General features: G+C 39.1%; 2 protein-coding genes across 3 annotated transcripts in view; one reads left to right on the top strand and one right to left on the bottom strand.

Moving 5' to 3' along the window:
• Window positions 1-852: 852 nt before the first annotated feature.
• kop (askopos) lies at window positions 853-9,309 on the top strand. Of its 2 annotated transcripts, none has more exons than XM_079369444.1 (6): window positions 853-946; window positions 3,472-4,682; window positions 4,778-4,887; window positions 5,128-5,228; window positions 5,551-5,650; window positions 8,368-9,309. In XM_079369444.1, the coding sequence occupies exons 2-6, from the start codon at window positions 3,474-3,476 to the stop codon at window positions 8,495-8,497; spliced, it is 1,650 nt and encodes a 549-aa protein (XP_079225570.1). In that variant the 5' UTR covers window positions 853-946; window positions 3,472-3,473; the 3' UTR covers window positions 8,498-9,309. The 2 variants fall into 2 exon arrangements, with proteins under 2 accessions (XP_079225570.1, XP_079225569.1); XM_079369443.1 differs by lacking the exon at window positions 853-946 and adding an exon at window positions 2,671-2,803.
• Window positions 8,924-15,098, bottom strand: part of fndc5a (fibronectin type III domain containing 5a) — a 40,032-nt gene continuing 33,857 nt past the window's right edge. The window contains 4 exon segments of the mRNA XM_079369453.1: window positions 8,924-13,094; window positions 13,097-13,118; window positions 13,543-13,676; window positions 13,836-13,925. Of these exon segments, the coding sequence (XP_079225579.1) occupies window positions 13,066-13,094; window positions 13,097-13,118; window positions 13,543-13,676; window positions 13,836-13,925 (275 nt within the window). The 3' untranslated portion in view covers window positions 8,924-13,065.

Raw genomic sequence — 15,098 nt, 5'->3', positions numbered from 1 at the left:
TTTGAAGAAGAGTAGTTAACATTGTAATTTCAGGAGAAACGGGTCAATGGCGTTAAGTCAGGCGTGGTAAATAGCTGAACTAATAATGACAAAACTGCTGTAAACTGTGGCAATGACCGCTACATATATATGACTTCCCGATGCAGACTCAGTAACCGTAGGTCGCCTGATCGATAGTCTGCAGCATGTGATGCGATCGATGCGAACATCAGCTTGTTGCCTCAGTTGGCTGCTTCCAAGGGTGAGTGTAATCGGTTGTAAAATTGTCACAATTTGGTAGAGCACGGATGCAAAAATGAGTTGGCCGGCTTAATCATATCCATTTACAACGTAGAGTTAATATTTTGTAAATTTTAAACCGTGTTCAGGAAGTTGGCTCGTGTGCATTTGTACAAGCTAAAATCAGGACAACGTGCAGCTACTGCTAGCATAACCCGCGGAGTCTCTACCGTTCAGAACCACAACAAACTTCACAAATTATGTCCAACTGAACGCTGGAAACTGTTCACAATCATACAAATTTAACTAAATTTACGATTGACCAGATTCACAGAGTGCAACAACAGGTTTTCCATCACTGCACCTGTTTGTATGGACTGTAGCTATAGTAAGCTACTAATATGCTAGACCAAGGAAGAAATTATATCGCCTTCGGACCACAAATTAAATGACATTAAAGATAGTTTTTACTACTGCCCGGCTTATTCTTTAAAGTTGATGGAAACATTCAAAATGATGCTTTGAAGTTAACTTTTCTCGATTAAGCACTTAATACAGACACTTGTGTAAAACCGACCTTACTCAGCATTTTTCAAGTTAACTAGCAACAGTTTGTCAACTAGTTTTGACAGTCGCCATGAGATGGACTATGTTTATGTACGATTTGTCTGCTCTGTTTCAGGATCTGGGTTTTTTTTTATTTACTTTTGAAGACGTGCAGCTCATGGTGAGTGAGAGCATTACCATTACTTAAAAAAAAAAAAACATGACTCATGTCTTAAGTTTATGGGGGAAATATCATTACACAAAAGAAATCCTGTCAACTGGTGGTTGGTAAAGATTTGATTCAGAAATGTTTCTCTTACTGTTTTAATAATTTTTGAAAATCTTGTCATGCAACATGTAATAAGTTGCTAAAACGTTTTTTTTATTGTAGAATATTTGATATATTTTGACACACTTTTAACATGTACTGTTTTGATGTAGTTTGGACTTACTGTCATCTGTGGCATTTACACTTAAAGGCCGGTTCACACGGCAGGATTTTAAAATTGTCTGCCGATTTCCCAAACTTTAGAGACCACACACGTGGCGATAAATAATCGGAGGTTTTACAATTTTGGTCGTACAGTGTGTGGTGTGTGGCCACACGGCAACAGCAACACACCACACACGAACCGATTTCACTCGCGAACATCCCGATCAGACAGGAAATCTCGCCCCGATTCTCCCCTTCCGATAATCTTAAGAACGCCCCGATCATCATAAAATAATCTTATAAGATCATCCTGCCGTGTGTGGTGTGTTCAGACTGCTCTCGTCTGGTCGGAAGAATGTCGGGACCGCTCCGATCTCAAATCGGGGATATTCAACATGTTGGATTGTTTTGGCCCGATCTCTCATCATCGGTGGTGTCCCCCAAGGGGAAAACCAGCACGAGCCTGTTGACTGTGACGCGTAGCCAATCAGAAAGCGAGGTGACGTTGTAGCCTAGAAACACCGGTAGCAAAACAACAACAACTCACCTCCATATCAACATGTAACAAGTACAGTTCATGCTCCCGTAGTCTCCACTCCTTTGACCGACGCCTCTTTTTAAAACGTGTTTTTCAGATAAAAACACAACACAAACGATCCCTGTTACATCCTCTTCATCCGTTTGTTGACTTTAGAATATACACCGTTTGTTGATCTTGAGAGGTTTTGCGAGATTTCCCGTCTAATCGGGGGACGTTCGCGAGTGAAATCGGTTTGTGTGTGGTGTTTTGCTGTTGCCGTGTGGCCGCACACCATACACTGTACTACCGAAACTGTAAAACCTCCGATTATTTATCGCCGTGTGTGGTCTCTAAAGTTTGGGAAATCGGCAGACAATTTTAAAATCCTGCCGTGTGAACCAGCCTTAAAGTGGCTGTTTATGGAACTCTTCACAAGAATTGCTATATTATGCTGTCATTCCATGTCAAGTGGTCCAATGTTAAAAATCTGCCACACCTCACCATCTCAGATTTTGATGAAATTCTGTATACAATTTGATACTTGGCTGAAATGAACGTGTGCAAATTTGAGCTCTGTAGGTGGCATAGTTCCTGATATACAGTACTCCAATTTTTTTCCTGCAAACAATGGACTGGTATTTTTAGTAGACCTTTTACTCAGTGGCTATGTGCTTTGTAGTCCTAAAAATGACAATACCCATCTAAATGTTAGCAAAGATTTCAAAAATGTAATTGGTGTTTACCTTAAGCCACACATAAAGGTTGGTTCACACGGCAGAATAATTACGCAGAGTTTGGCCCCGATTCTCCCCTTCTGATAATCTTAAAGACACCCGATCATCATATGATAATCTTATGAAATAATCCTGCTGTGTGGTGTGTTAAGACTGATCTCGTCTGATCGGAAGGACGTTGAGACCGCGCCGATCTCAAATCGGGGATGGTGTGTGGTGTCCCCCGGGGGGAAAACGAGCATGAGCCTGTTGACTGTAACGCGTAGCCAATAAGAAAGCGAGGTGACGTAATGGCGAGGAAACGCCTGAAGCAAAACAATAACAACTCACCTCCATATCATCATGTAGCAAGTACAGTTCAAGCTCCCGTAGTCTCCCCTGCTTTGACCTATGCCTCTTTTTAAAACGTGTTTTTTTCAGATAAAAACACGGCACAGACGATCCCTATTGCATCTTCTTTGTCCGTTTGTTGACTCTGGAATCACGTTTGATCTCGAGAGGTTTTGCAAGATTTCCTGTCTGATCAGGGGATGTTTGCGTGTGAAATCGGTTCGTGTGTGGTGTGTTGATGTTGCCGTATGGCCGCACACCACACACTGTACGACCAAATCTGTAAAACTTCCGATTATTTATCGCCATGTGTAGTCTCTAAAGATTGGGAAATCGGCCAACTATTTTAAAATACTGCCGTGTGAACCAAACAAATTTAATTGAAATCTGAAATGGTGAGGTGTGGAGCATAGGACCACTTGGCATGGAATGACCCTAGTGTATCACTTACGATATTTGATTAATTGGAATAAGATGTTCCTATTCCTAAATTCACTTTTCACTAAATTCACCCACACAAGTCACTTTTTCAAAATGTTATATCATTTTCATAATTTCACAAATGAGAGACTCAAAGTGCTGATAGGACGAAACAGACTGATTTTAAATACTTTCTCTTTGGCTGTTCACTTTTGAAAGAAAACACTGAAGACGGTTCACTTACTTTCTGTTATTTTTTTCCCCAGCAGACATGGATGAAAAAGACAATAGGCTCAGTCCTGCAACATGTGAAGACTTGAAACCTCTCTCTGTTTATTCTATGATGATCACTTGTGAGAAAAAGACTAATCTGCTTCCAATAGCAACATTTTCCAATCCATTCATCAATTTCAAAATTGAGGTACTAAATAATTGTCAAAAAAAACGACAATTCAATGATTCTGTTCCTGAAGGTGGTTATCTGACTCCAGCAAAAAGGGCATTCTGTTCAAAGGATTTGTCCCCCGACCTCAGATGTTTCATGGACACATCCCCTGCAAGACAGGATTCTTTGTCCCCCTCTGACTTTACGAAGCCTGCACATAAGACACAATCTGTTTGTAGTGAAAGAAGAGAAACTGTGAGCTCTCAGCTACATGTGGAATGTGGATCCTCAATTGAGCCATGGATCAGTAAGATGTCTGTTCCACATGGTTTAAAGAGTGATGAAGTACTCATAAATCATGCACCAGACTTTGACTGTGATGTTGATGACATCTTGTGCCTAAATCCCTTTGGTACTTCTGGTGCTGGGCAACCTTCTGAGAATGTTGAGAGCTGCAAATTTCAAAGTAGACTCGCATTTGAAATAAAGCCAGTCTTAAATCCTCCTTTGGTACGCAGACAAAACATGGAAAGGGGAAATTTCGAGGTAGAGGAAGACAAAGAGGAGCATATGAAAAACATGGTTCTGAATGTTAAAGATCTAGAAGAGGACAACGGTTATTCCTCTGTGTCCTACATAAAGGACCACGAAATGGAGAAGAACCTCTCTGAACTGCCATTGGTAACCTCTAGCCCCAAGGTCAGGGTGGATATTTTTAAGGAACCAGGGTTTGAGAGCCAGCCAGGACGTTCATCTGAGCAGGGTTCTCATAAACAAGCTGCTCTCTCTGGACAGGATATTTCATTCACGGCCAATGATTTGTGTCCAGTCGTGTATAGTCCACAGTTGGAGTCTATCCACTCTCCTGTAGAGACTTTGGAAGGAGATGTTGAAGATGTCTGGAATATTGGTCCCCCCAAATTTGAGTCATCGCTGTGTCAAAACGTTTCTGAGAAATTGGATGATGGTGTTGAGCAGGTGTCAGAGAAGTTGCAGGGAGATGTTATAGAGACAATCCATGAACACCAGGCCACACTAAGTTTAGAAGAAATTACATCGGACACTAGTTATGAAACCACCCTCCCCCTCGTAAAGGTAAGGTGTTTCACCCTGTGAAATGGAAAATATGGTCCTAAATAGTATAAAGTGGGCAAAGTGTTCTAAATCTTTGACCTCTTTGCCTTTTCAAGGTGAAATCAGTTGTGGTTGGTCCTTTAGCCCACCTCCACTGGCAAACTAGCATGGATGAGCTGGATGGGAGCAGAGGTTTTCAAACTGCAAGATTTACCAGGAAACCAAGGTACTGTAGTGGCCTCAGCCACCTCTAGGGGGAGTAGTATGTCAATTGCAAATACAGTGTGGGTGTTTGGGCTGTGGTTCATGGGTTGTAGGGTCAGTGCGTGCCTGTCCTAGCGAATGTGTATGGTTTTACCCGTCTGCCGTTCTGTTTAATGCATTTGCCAATAGCCTGTTTTTACTGTAATTATACATTTTACGGAATGTAGTTCAGATTGCTTGTATGGAGATTTTGCCCTTTCAGGTCGTTGATCTCAAAGAGGGAGGTGGACTGGGAGCGTGAAAAACGGTTATATGTCCATTCTGTGACCAGACACATGAATGAGAAGCCACATGGAGATCCAGGTAACGTCAGAAACACCAGAAAAGGTCACTAAAAAATCCCTTCAATGCATCGTCATTGCAATGCATAGGTGCACCATTTAAGACATCCTTTATGTAAGAACAGGGCTTGATTGTCAATATGTAACGCACTAACCTTTTTCCTCTGCTTTAATTGACAGCATACATTTAAATGCATTGTTTTATATCTGTTTTATAAAGCCTTTCCTTAAGATGAAACATTTTTTGTCACTGAGGAATAAAAAAACACTTTCCTTCACTTTCAGGTCTTTTTTTAACAATATTACAAACAGTATTTTAAAACTCCTAATTTTATTTCCATAAGCTGTTGTGATGGAACTGAATAACCTGATGACACACGTGGCTGACCAGACTCCAGGCACCTATGGAAGACACTGGCAGCATCCCTCTGATCTCACACGCAGGTATATCATTTTCATCTGAGTAGCCTCAGAAAAATCTGCAAATATGTTGATTTATCCACCGATCTGACACTGTTACTTTTTTACCTTTCATCTCCATACGAATTTGTTATTTCAGCCTTGTTTTATTCTCAGTATCATCAGATTGCAAATTCTATGGGATTAAAATACTATCTTTTTTACTCAATGTGTTTTTAAATTTTGAGAGCATTATTTATTGATTTTACTGTCAGCTTTTTTAATACACTCTCATAAACCTATATTTGTACTCAAATAGTTGCTGCTTGTGCTTATATTTTCAGTTTTTATTCAACACGTTTGCTCGCTCTCAGATTCCCGTCACTGTGCTTAAATCCTTCTCCTCACACCCAGGTCACTGCTGCTTGTTACTGCAAATTCTGCTCTCGCTTTTTTCTTCAATAGATTACAAAAAATGGCTTTTATCTAATAAATTCTCAATAAATCCAAGTCATATTATACAATGCTATTCGGCTCACATAGGAAACTTAGATCAATTGCATAGCCCATGGTTATCACCTGTAATGATGGCACACATCTGGATCAAGTTGATTATTTTAAATATCTTGGTGTTTGGAGTGATCCTGAACTGTCTTTTAAATCACATATTTATCATGTCTCACTCAAAGTCAATTTCGCTATCGCTGTCCTGTATCGATCTCGTGACTGCTTTACTTTCAATGTTCGCAAAAGGCTCACTCACTCTAAGAAGACAACAGCACTGTTTCTATTTAAATGTATACACTGTCTCACCTTATCTAAAACAATATTTTCTACCTTTCAGTTCTGATTACCACAGTAGGAATTTTCTTCAGATATATTTTGTTGTTCCACGTATTAAAAGAACGAGTGGCAAAATGTATAAAGCTCCTGCTGACTGCAATAACTTAAGGTTGGTTCACAGGGCAGGATAATTAGGCCGATTTGGCCCCGATTCTCCCCTTCCGATAATCTTAAGGACGCCCCAATCATCACAACATATTCTTATAAAATAATCCTGCCGTGTGTGGTTTGTTAAGATTGCTCTCATCTGATCGGAAGGACCGCTCCGATCTCAAATCGGGGATATTCAACATGTTGGATTGTTTTGGCCCGATTTCTCATCTTGTGTGGTGTTTTTTTTGTTTGTTTTTTCAGATCCTGCCTTGTGAACGGGCATTACCTGTTGAGATCAGATCTATCATGTCTTTTGTTTGTTTAAGAATGCTTTGTTCTCCTTCTCAGTTACAGACTGTTATTATCAATACTCGTTATTTGCTTATTTTGGATCCCCCCATGTTCTGTCCTCTGTTATTCTTGGCCATTTTGATCACCACTTGGTTGTAATGTTTTGTTTTCAGTGAGTTACAGTTTGTTGTTTATGTATTGTAACCACTTTGAATGGTTTTGTCTTGTAGTCTTGTCTTTTGAATTTATTTTTATTTCTTCTGCTCTTTTTTTGTATGAATTGTCAATTTTTCATAATTCTTTTTGTCATGTGGTTGACAAACAACATGATGTCTTATGGTACATCTCAGAGGGCTTATTCTGTACAAATAGTGCTTGTGCTTTAATTTTTCTCATTTTGTTGCTCGCTCTCAGATTCCCAAAGCCGTACTCAAATCCTTCTTCTCTCACTCAAACCACTGCTGCTCTAGTTGCTGCGAATTCTGCTCTCAGATTTTTCTACTCTTGAATTTATTTAGTGCTCTTGGACATTTTGACAAATCAACCTATAGAAAATTGGTATAGAGAACAAAAGTGATGAGGTTTTTTTGTCGGCCAACCCAAAAGTAGCATCGCCTATGGGATTTTTGCATTGGATTTTGGATCATTGCAGAAAATAAGTTCTGTGGCAACCGACCGCGGTGTAGTCCGCTTGGAGCATAAAGTTACCTTTTTACTTCTCTGGATTGCATTGACGCTTCAAACTTCATATAAGTGGGGTTCATTTTTAAAGATTATTGAATAAAACACCAACGCATCAGAAACAACCGAGAGCAGAAGTCTCGGCAACAAGCGGCAGTGGTCTGAGTGTGAGGAGAAGAATCTGAGCACGAAGACGGGAATCTGAGAGCGAGCAAACATTTTGAACAAAAAGAGAAAATGCAAGCACAAGCAGCTCCTGAGTTCAAACACAGGTTTTTAAGAGTGTATTAAAACATCTGACTGTAAATCAATAAATAATCTTAGAGACCACACACATGGCGATAAATAAATAGAGGTTTCACAGTTTCGGTCGTACAGTGTGTGGTGTGCGGCCACAAAGCAACATCAACAGACCTCACACGAACAGATTTCGCGAACATCCCCCGATCCAACTGGAAATCTCGCAAAACCTCTCGAGATCAAATGTGTTTTGACTTTTGGATTCTCCCGGCGTTTACTCGCCACTACGTCACCTCGCTTTCTGATTGGCTCTGCGTCACTGTCAACAGGCTCCTGCTCGTTTTCCCCTCGGATACCACACATGAAGAGAAATCGGACCAAAACAATCCAACATGTTGAACATCCCTGACTTGAGATCGGAGAGGTCCCAACGTCCTTTTGAGCAAACGAGAGCAGTTTTAACAAACCACACACAGCAGGATTATTTTATATGATTATTTTACGATGATCAGGGGTCCTTAAGATTATCGAAAGGGGAGAGTTGGGGCCAAAATCGGCCCAATTATCCTGAACCAACCTTTAATGTGTGGCTCCAAACTTGTGCTTTCTTTCAGAAACTATAAACAACGCTTTGGAAATGTGGTGGCAAAAATGCCCCTTAATCAATGGCAGGCAAAGAACTGTCAAACACACAAGCGCTTCAACAAGGTCCCGAAAATCTTCGAAAGGAGTCAGTTTCCCTAAATAATGACTTTTGGGAAGGCTTACCGCACTGACAGTTCTTGCCTTGTAAAGATTTAAACGCGGGACTGTTCTCGGAACTAATGGAAACAAAGTTGGTTGTTTGGTTCTCTTGGTTACAAAATGTTTTTGTTTTAATATTTGTATTGAATTTGTAATTTGTGTTTGGTTTGTATTTTTTTGTGTTTCTCTGCATGACCCTGTATGTTAAAGTTACCGCATGTTTTAAGAGTTTGGATGTTTTGTATATGGTATGGTTTTGTAATGGTCTGTGCCTTTTTACTGTATTGCATACTGTCAGTTTATTGACTGTTTAATTGTTTTGTTTTCCTAGTTAGGTCTCATGGAGTTCTAAGATATTACAGATTCAGACACATCTTGCTAAATGGACAGTAAATAATGTGGCCTGAAACCAAGTTGCTAGGGAAATTTTTAGGATTTTGTTTTTTGTTCTTCACTCCCGCCTATTAACAGTTGTCTGACAGTTGAGGTTTAAGGTTTATTTTCATGCCTGTTGGCCTGGATTCTGTTTTTGTCAAGAAAGCTATATAAAAAAAGACGGTCCTTTGATTCTTTGTCATCGTTTTGGATACATGTGCTTAATTAAGATGAAGAGAAGAGTTTTGTGGAAAATAAGTAATTTTTATTTTATTTGCGCATACACAAGTAAGCATACACCATATCCTTCATTATTGAAGTTGTGTAACCTTGTGCATAATAGATAAACCATGCTAGCCCTCATAAAGCAATGACTAAAGTACACTTCATACAAGGAATATAAACATGAGCATTAATAAAGCAGTTGATTTTCAAAACCATGCTTCTTTATCTCATTTCTATTTGATTTAGAGGAAAAACAATGAAGAAAGCTGTCTTTGTTATATAAATGCTATGATTACATACTCATACAAAATGGGGCCTAAACAATGTGCAAGTTGTTTTTTTAACGACCAAGTTTCTTACAACAATATGGTCCATTGCTGCTACCAACATACAGTATTTTTAGGCATTGTGTCACATATACAGGATTGTGAGAATCATAGGCCTCTGGTACTGAAATAAATACTAAGTGGGTTATGAAAGAGGTTTGCCATCACAGGGCTGAAGTGAAACGTTGAATTCATAGTTGTCACCGTTGGTTGCATGTTATTAAGAAGAAAGTTGTTTTTCTCCTTGGCATGTCTCTTAAATAAGCTTTAACCACCAATACCAACCAAGACCTGATATTCTGTGAACCACATGAATCCAAGTCAGCTCGTTTCTGAAACAGTATGAGTAGCAATGTCCTTATGTGAGTGACAGAAGTTTCACTCTACTCCACCTGATGGTATTAAATGGGTGGGCTAAGACATTACCATATTCACTAATTATGTAAGACCTCTGGATAGTTGATATACAGGTTCAAACCCATTTTTATGTTATATCATTTATTTCACAGTAGTTTACCATCAATGCAGGAAATATTTCTGTGTAGGAGGGGTCACTCAAACACATTGCTCATATGCAGGCCCTTATGGGAACAGTTTGACATTTAGGATATTTTTTTACCAAGAGTTGATTGAATAAATCAATAAATTGTGTCTCTTTTGTAGCCTATTTTATGTTTCTAGACCCTGTAGCTGGTTACAATATAATGAATCTTTAGCTACATATTTATTGTACATGCTACAGAGTGTAACCTTTTTTTTCCCAAGTCTTATCTAATTCCATAGATGTCAAACTATTCTACGGCCAAAGTGGTTGCCCACGATGTCCCTGCATTTTAATCAATAATGGGAATACAGTATTTACTGTAAAACACTGATGATCGTACCATCTTTTGGAGTTGATTATATAAGTTAAACGTGAACTCTATTCGGTTGAACCTCTCAGAACTTCAATAAAAAAAACTATGGTTTTAGCTGAAGTTTCATCATGTAAATTATTCTAAAAATTGGCAACAGGGAACACGGTTTAAGAAATCTACTGTTAATGAACTAAGACGTGAGCTAGCTTGTGTGAGTTGGATTGTGTAATGTTACTGGTGAAACATGATTCAACCATGCTGATAACTTTGGTGCAGTTTCCAAGCATCATCAAGATCGTCCTAATGACAATGTTATGTTATAAGGGCCCCTGAGACATTCTTTCTCCATTCTGTGGCTTTACTTGCAGCCAACTCTTGCCTTTGACATGAATCAGGCTGAAAGGGCCGCAATCTTGATGTCTTCTTGAAGGGCCACACGTGTGTGTGTGTGTGTATGTGTGTACACATATATATATGACTACTGATATGACTACTCACCCCCTCTCAACAATAAGCCTAATTTGTCTCCTCACCCTCTTTTCTGCCTCTCTTTGCCACCCCACATGCATTTTTCTGAGACCACTAAATGATAAGCCAGTCTATTCCCACTCTGAGATAGCTTCTGTGCTGAACAAGAATAGTGGATGAGTTTATTATTCTGTCAATACAGATATTGAGGCCCAAAAGTGCCTTAAAATTGTTGTTGGTCAACCTTTTAAATATTCACGCTTTTTCATCAGTGTCCTCATCAAACAGAGTATTTTCCTTCAGCACAAAAAGTACAATGACATTATGCAATAGAAATACATACCAGTAAAGGAGTGCTATGAACAAGCTCATTGATGACAGGACTAGGTGTATTAACACAAAAAAGCAACATTTTCCAGTAGCAGTGAACCTTTTACATTAGGAGTTCAAACATTTTCCAAATTAGTCTTGTCTGAGGTCACGAAAGTTAGCAAACTGTGACCATCCACCGAGAATAAAATATTAAATGTATTTACACAAAAAACAGTTCTTCCGTGTTTTCAAATTCCCTTTTTCTTGGATGTACATGGTGTCAATCTTTAAAATGTTTTTTAAATTTGCACCTATAGACATTTTTTGAAGTTAATAAATGTGACACAAATTTGAGATACAGTATTGGGCTTGCTATGCTATCTATTAAATTAGTACAATTTTAAGGCAGCATTTATGAGTATGAATAAGCCCTCAAATACAACATCTGCTTGTTTAAAAGCTAGTTCCTATGCAATATTCATTGAACAGTACTTTATGGGACAGCTTTATTATTTTATTTACTCTTCATCTTTCAAAGCAAACGTTTACTTTGATTGTTAGTCTGTATAAGTCTTGATAGAAGCCCTTCTGTTCAGGATGCTGCCAAGGTGTGTCAGGGTTGAAGGTTGGGCACAACTGTTTTTATCCCAATACTCTTTATAAGAACCAAACATTTTCACAACACTGTTAAACGCCTGTCCTGCAAATGAATCTCATAATTCCATCATAGTTGATATGCAGTTTGTCAGAACACTGCATGCTAGGAGGTGGAAGTTTTGACTCTGTGTCTACACAGAGTGCAAGTCCTTGTTCTGTGCTTCTTGAGGGCTGTTATTGCTGATATAAGTGATAATAATTGTTTCTTCAGTGATTTTCCATAGGTGTTCATAGAATGATACCCCTTAAAAGTTCATTTAACTGATGAATGTACTCTTTTATGGCACTTCTTTTACCCTCCAGAGAACTTGAAATGTGTCAGCTTTAGAGAGAACGATACAAGAAAATACTAATCCTGATCCTCATCCTGAATGTGGAATGTTACACTTTAGAGATTTATAACTAAAATACGAAAGAAGAGAGGAGAAAAGCAAATGGGATGTGCAGATATATGTGGAGATAATACCACAGCTGGCTTGCTAAGGACTTAACTGTATTGCAGTTTTTAATACAGAGATGCCTGTCAAATGAGTGAATTAGCTTCACTTTTGCTGACAAGATTAGGTGATTCAGAGGTGAGTGATGCTTCTTCTTGCAGCACCTCTGAGGATCAGCTTCTTAATTAGCCAGGTGGAGTCTGGACACCCTGAGGCGGAAAACTGGCTCCCCACAGAAAAAGAAAAGAAAGAAAAGATCCCACAGGACTTCAAAGAGTCTGTCTTTCAGGGGATCCAAAACATCCATATAGTTCAACAAATGGAGACCAGGTCAAGAAGACTGTATGGATACATCTTGTTAAAAGTTAGATAGGAAAAACTGCAGTGATACACGTGAATCATCTCCAGTGTTTATCTCCATTCCAGAATGTAGAGAAAATGTGGTGATGGAAATGCAGTGCAAGGGTGAAAATTACTTTCAAGGACTCACTGTGAAATGTCCAGTTTGGGGTTTTTGAACCCACTAACAGACAACAAGAAGTGACAGAGTAAGAGAGCGAGGATAACAAGGATTCCAGTTCTATTATGGTCCTTTCGATTGGTTTATCATTTGTTATTATTTCTCCACTACAAATGCCATTTGGGCCTAACATTTGCTGCCCCATGCTACCAATAGTTATAAAGCATTCTGCAGTCACAAACCATCCATTGATAACTTGTCTCTCTGACCAGCACCTGCCAGGCTGTGTTAGAACACGCCGAGTTCTGCAGCTTCACCTCCGCGCCAGGCCAAAGGAGAACAAGCTCTGCTGTGGAGTCCTTGCCCCATCTGTCAAGCAGATGGTCTATATAGTGGTCAACTTGTTTTTGAGATCACAAAGTCTTTTAGATTAATAGAAGGCGTCCTGAAGTTACACCTCAATGATGTTCACAGACTGTTCCTATTGTTGTTGTTCTTGGGAATCTGTGGGAGGAAAGAAGACGATTATAGCTATGAGGAAGCTCCAAAGGAAACATTTTAATGGCTTCTTCGATGAGTATGAGGATTCCTCTGAATATGGGTTTTGTTTAATAGCTAGAGAATAAGATTGCTTTTGATGTTTGTTTTCTGCGCACTGAAAATTTTTGAACACTGAGAATGGTTATTGCATGGGGCTCTGTTCTTGATAAAAAACTATCTGGAAGGCATGACTGGGTTTTGCGATTTGATAGATGTTGTCATGCACATTGAAGCAAAGTTGAGATGAAAACTTAAGCTTAATTTCAGGCAAAATTTTGGCATGATTTTATGGTATCTGTGAAAAAAGGTCAAGAAATGTCTGGCACCATTTACCTGCTTGGCACCGCTGAGGGGGAAGCACCCAGGGGAATGGAGTGGTGGGTTATACCTTACTGCGCAACAGCCCACCTGTTGGGTGTTCAGGAGTGCTGCACTCAGAGGAGTTTTTGGCTTTGTCCTTGTTGTTGTTGGGCTCATTGTCTTTGATAATGTCATACTGGCGACAGAAGAGAGCAATCACACCTAGGAGGAAAGATGTTTTGGATTCATGTTGCGAACACTAGATATCCAAAAACAAAATTACATGAAACTACAAGGTTTTAACTTGTTTTACATAAGATGATGACAGAAATTATGTGTGTATAGCTTTCTTATCCTGACTCAAAACACTTCTCTCCTCACCTGCCCACATGATAAGTACCACCACAATGATGATGAGCTCCCCTGCCCTCAGCTGGGTGGACTGGCCCACTTCCTCCATCATCACTTCGTCTGAGGGAGTCATAGAACATGATGTTTAATCATAGGTATTATCCAAAAGTTTCAAATACTGCACTTGAATAAAAAGTTACAAATAATAAAAATTGATAAATCATAACAAACACTTAAAACAAGCAGGTCAACAGGCTTCTGTTTTTCAACACAGCTAATATTTACTAGAAAGCCTTTTCAATTGAGTTTCAAATACAACAGTACAACAACCAGACAGCTGTTTGCTTGAAAAGGCACACAAAATCGTGTGTATGAAATCTTGTGTTCTATGTTCTTAAAAGTAAAACAAAACAAAGAATAGAGCATTGTAACAAATCAAATATTGAACCTTTAGGTCTACATCTTTTGATATCTATCTCTACCTTTATGGTCTATCTCTATTATTTTGGAAAGAGGAGGGTCAAATAAGGATGAGGTTTGCGGTTTGTCTTTTCACTGTTTTACTGGAGTGACAAAGAGATGCACTTATGCAGACAAATTCAAGCCATGTTGAGTTTCAGGGCTTTTACTATTTTATTAATAACTTTTACTTAAGGATCAATATAAAGTAGATCTGAGAAACAAAGAATCCTTAAGATATTTACGTAAGAGATTAAATTGTATTTCCACTGATAATTTTTTTTGTCATTACTTACTAATGTATAAGGTAAGGTAATGCATTGGTGGACACCAGCAGACTAGATTCTACTATACTGTTTATTTTCAAATCTATTTTGACTTTGTTTGACATGCTTATTTATTTCAGACTGTCTATTTCAATAACTTGCCCTTGAAATCTTAAACCTTCTTACAAATTATTTCAGGTTTAATGTCTCAGTGAAACCCATTCAAAAGTTTAAAAAAATGCAGTGCCTTGCTCAAGGGCATCCCGGCAGTGCTCAGGACAGTGGTCTGGAACCTCTCCAGCTATGAGAGGTGAATCCATTCTAAATTCATGCACTCCAGTTATACCAACGTGTACCCTGCGCTTGCAAAGACGTCTGCGATCTGACCAACGTCTGACACTACACCTACGTTTTCCATAGACTGTAAATGGTCACATGGGCACAATGCACAAGTCGCGTTGCATGTGTGCATGATGTGCCTTAACGCGTTAACGTGTTAAGACGTTTGCAGACGCCACAGCTAAGCCACACTTTCAAGCGTATGCACACCTACGCCACACCTGCATGA

This window comes from Symphodus melops (genome assembly GCF_947650265.1).
Source record: "Symphodus melops genome assembly, chromosome: 19".
Taxonomy (NCBI): Eukaryota; Metazoa; Chordata; class Actinopteri; order Labriformes; family Labridae; genus Symphodus; species Symphodus melops.
This window is presented reverse-complemented; position numbering and strand designations above follow the sequence as displayed.

Bases quoted from the DNA above. Each gene is read 5' to 3' on its own strand.
- kop (XM_079369443.1), top strand. From the start codon at position 2,743: ATGGCGAGGAAACGCCTGAAGCAAAACAATAACAACTCACCTCCATAT. The intron at 4,888-5,127 runs GTACTGTAGTGG...TTGCCCTTTCAG, and splicing joins AGATTTACCAGGAAACCAAG to GTCGTTGATCTCAAAGAGGG. The intron at 5,651-8,367 runs GTATATCATTTT...GCTTTCTTTCAG, and splicing joins CCCTCTGATCTCACACGCAG to AAACTATAAACAACGCTTTG.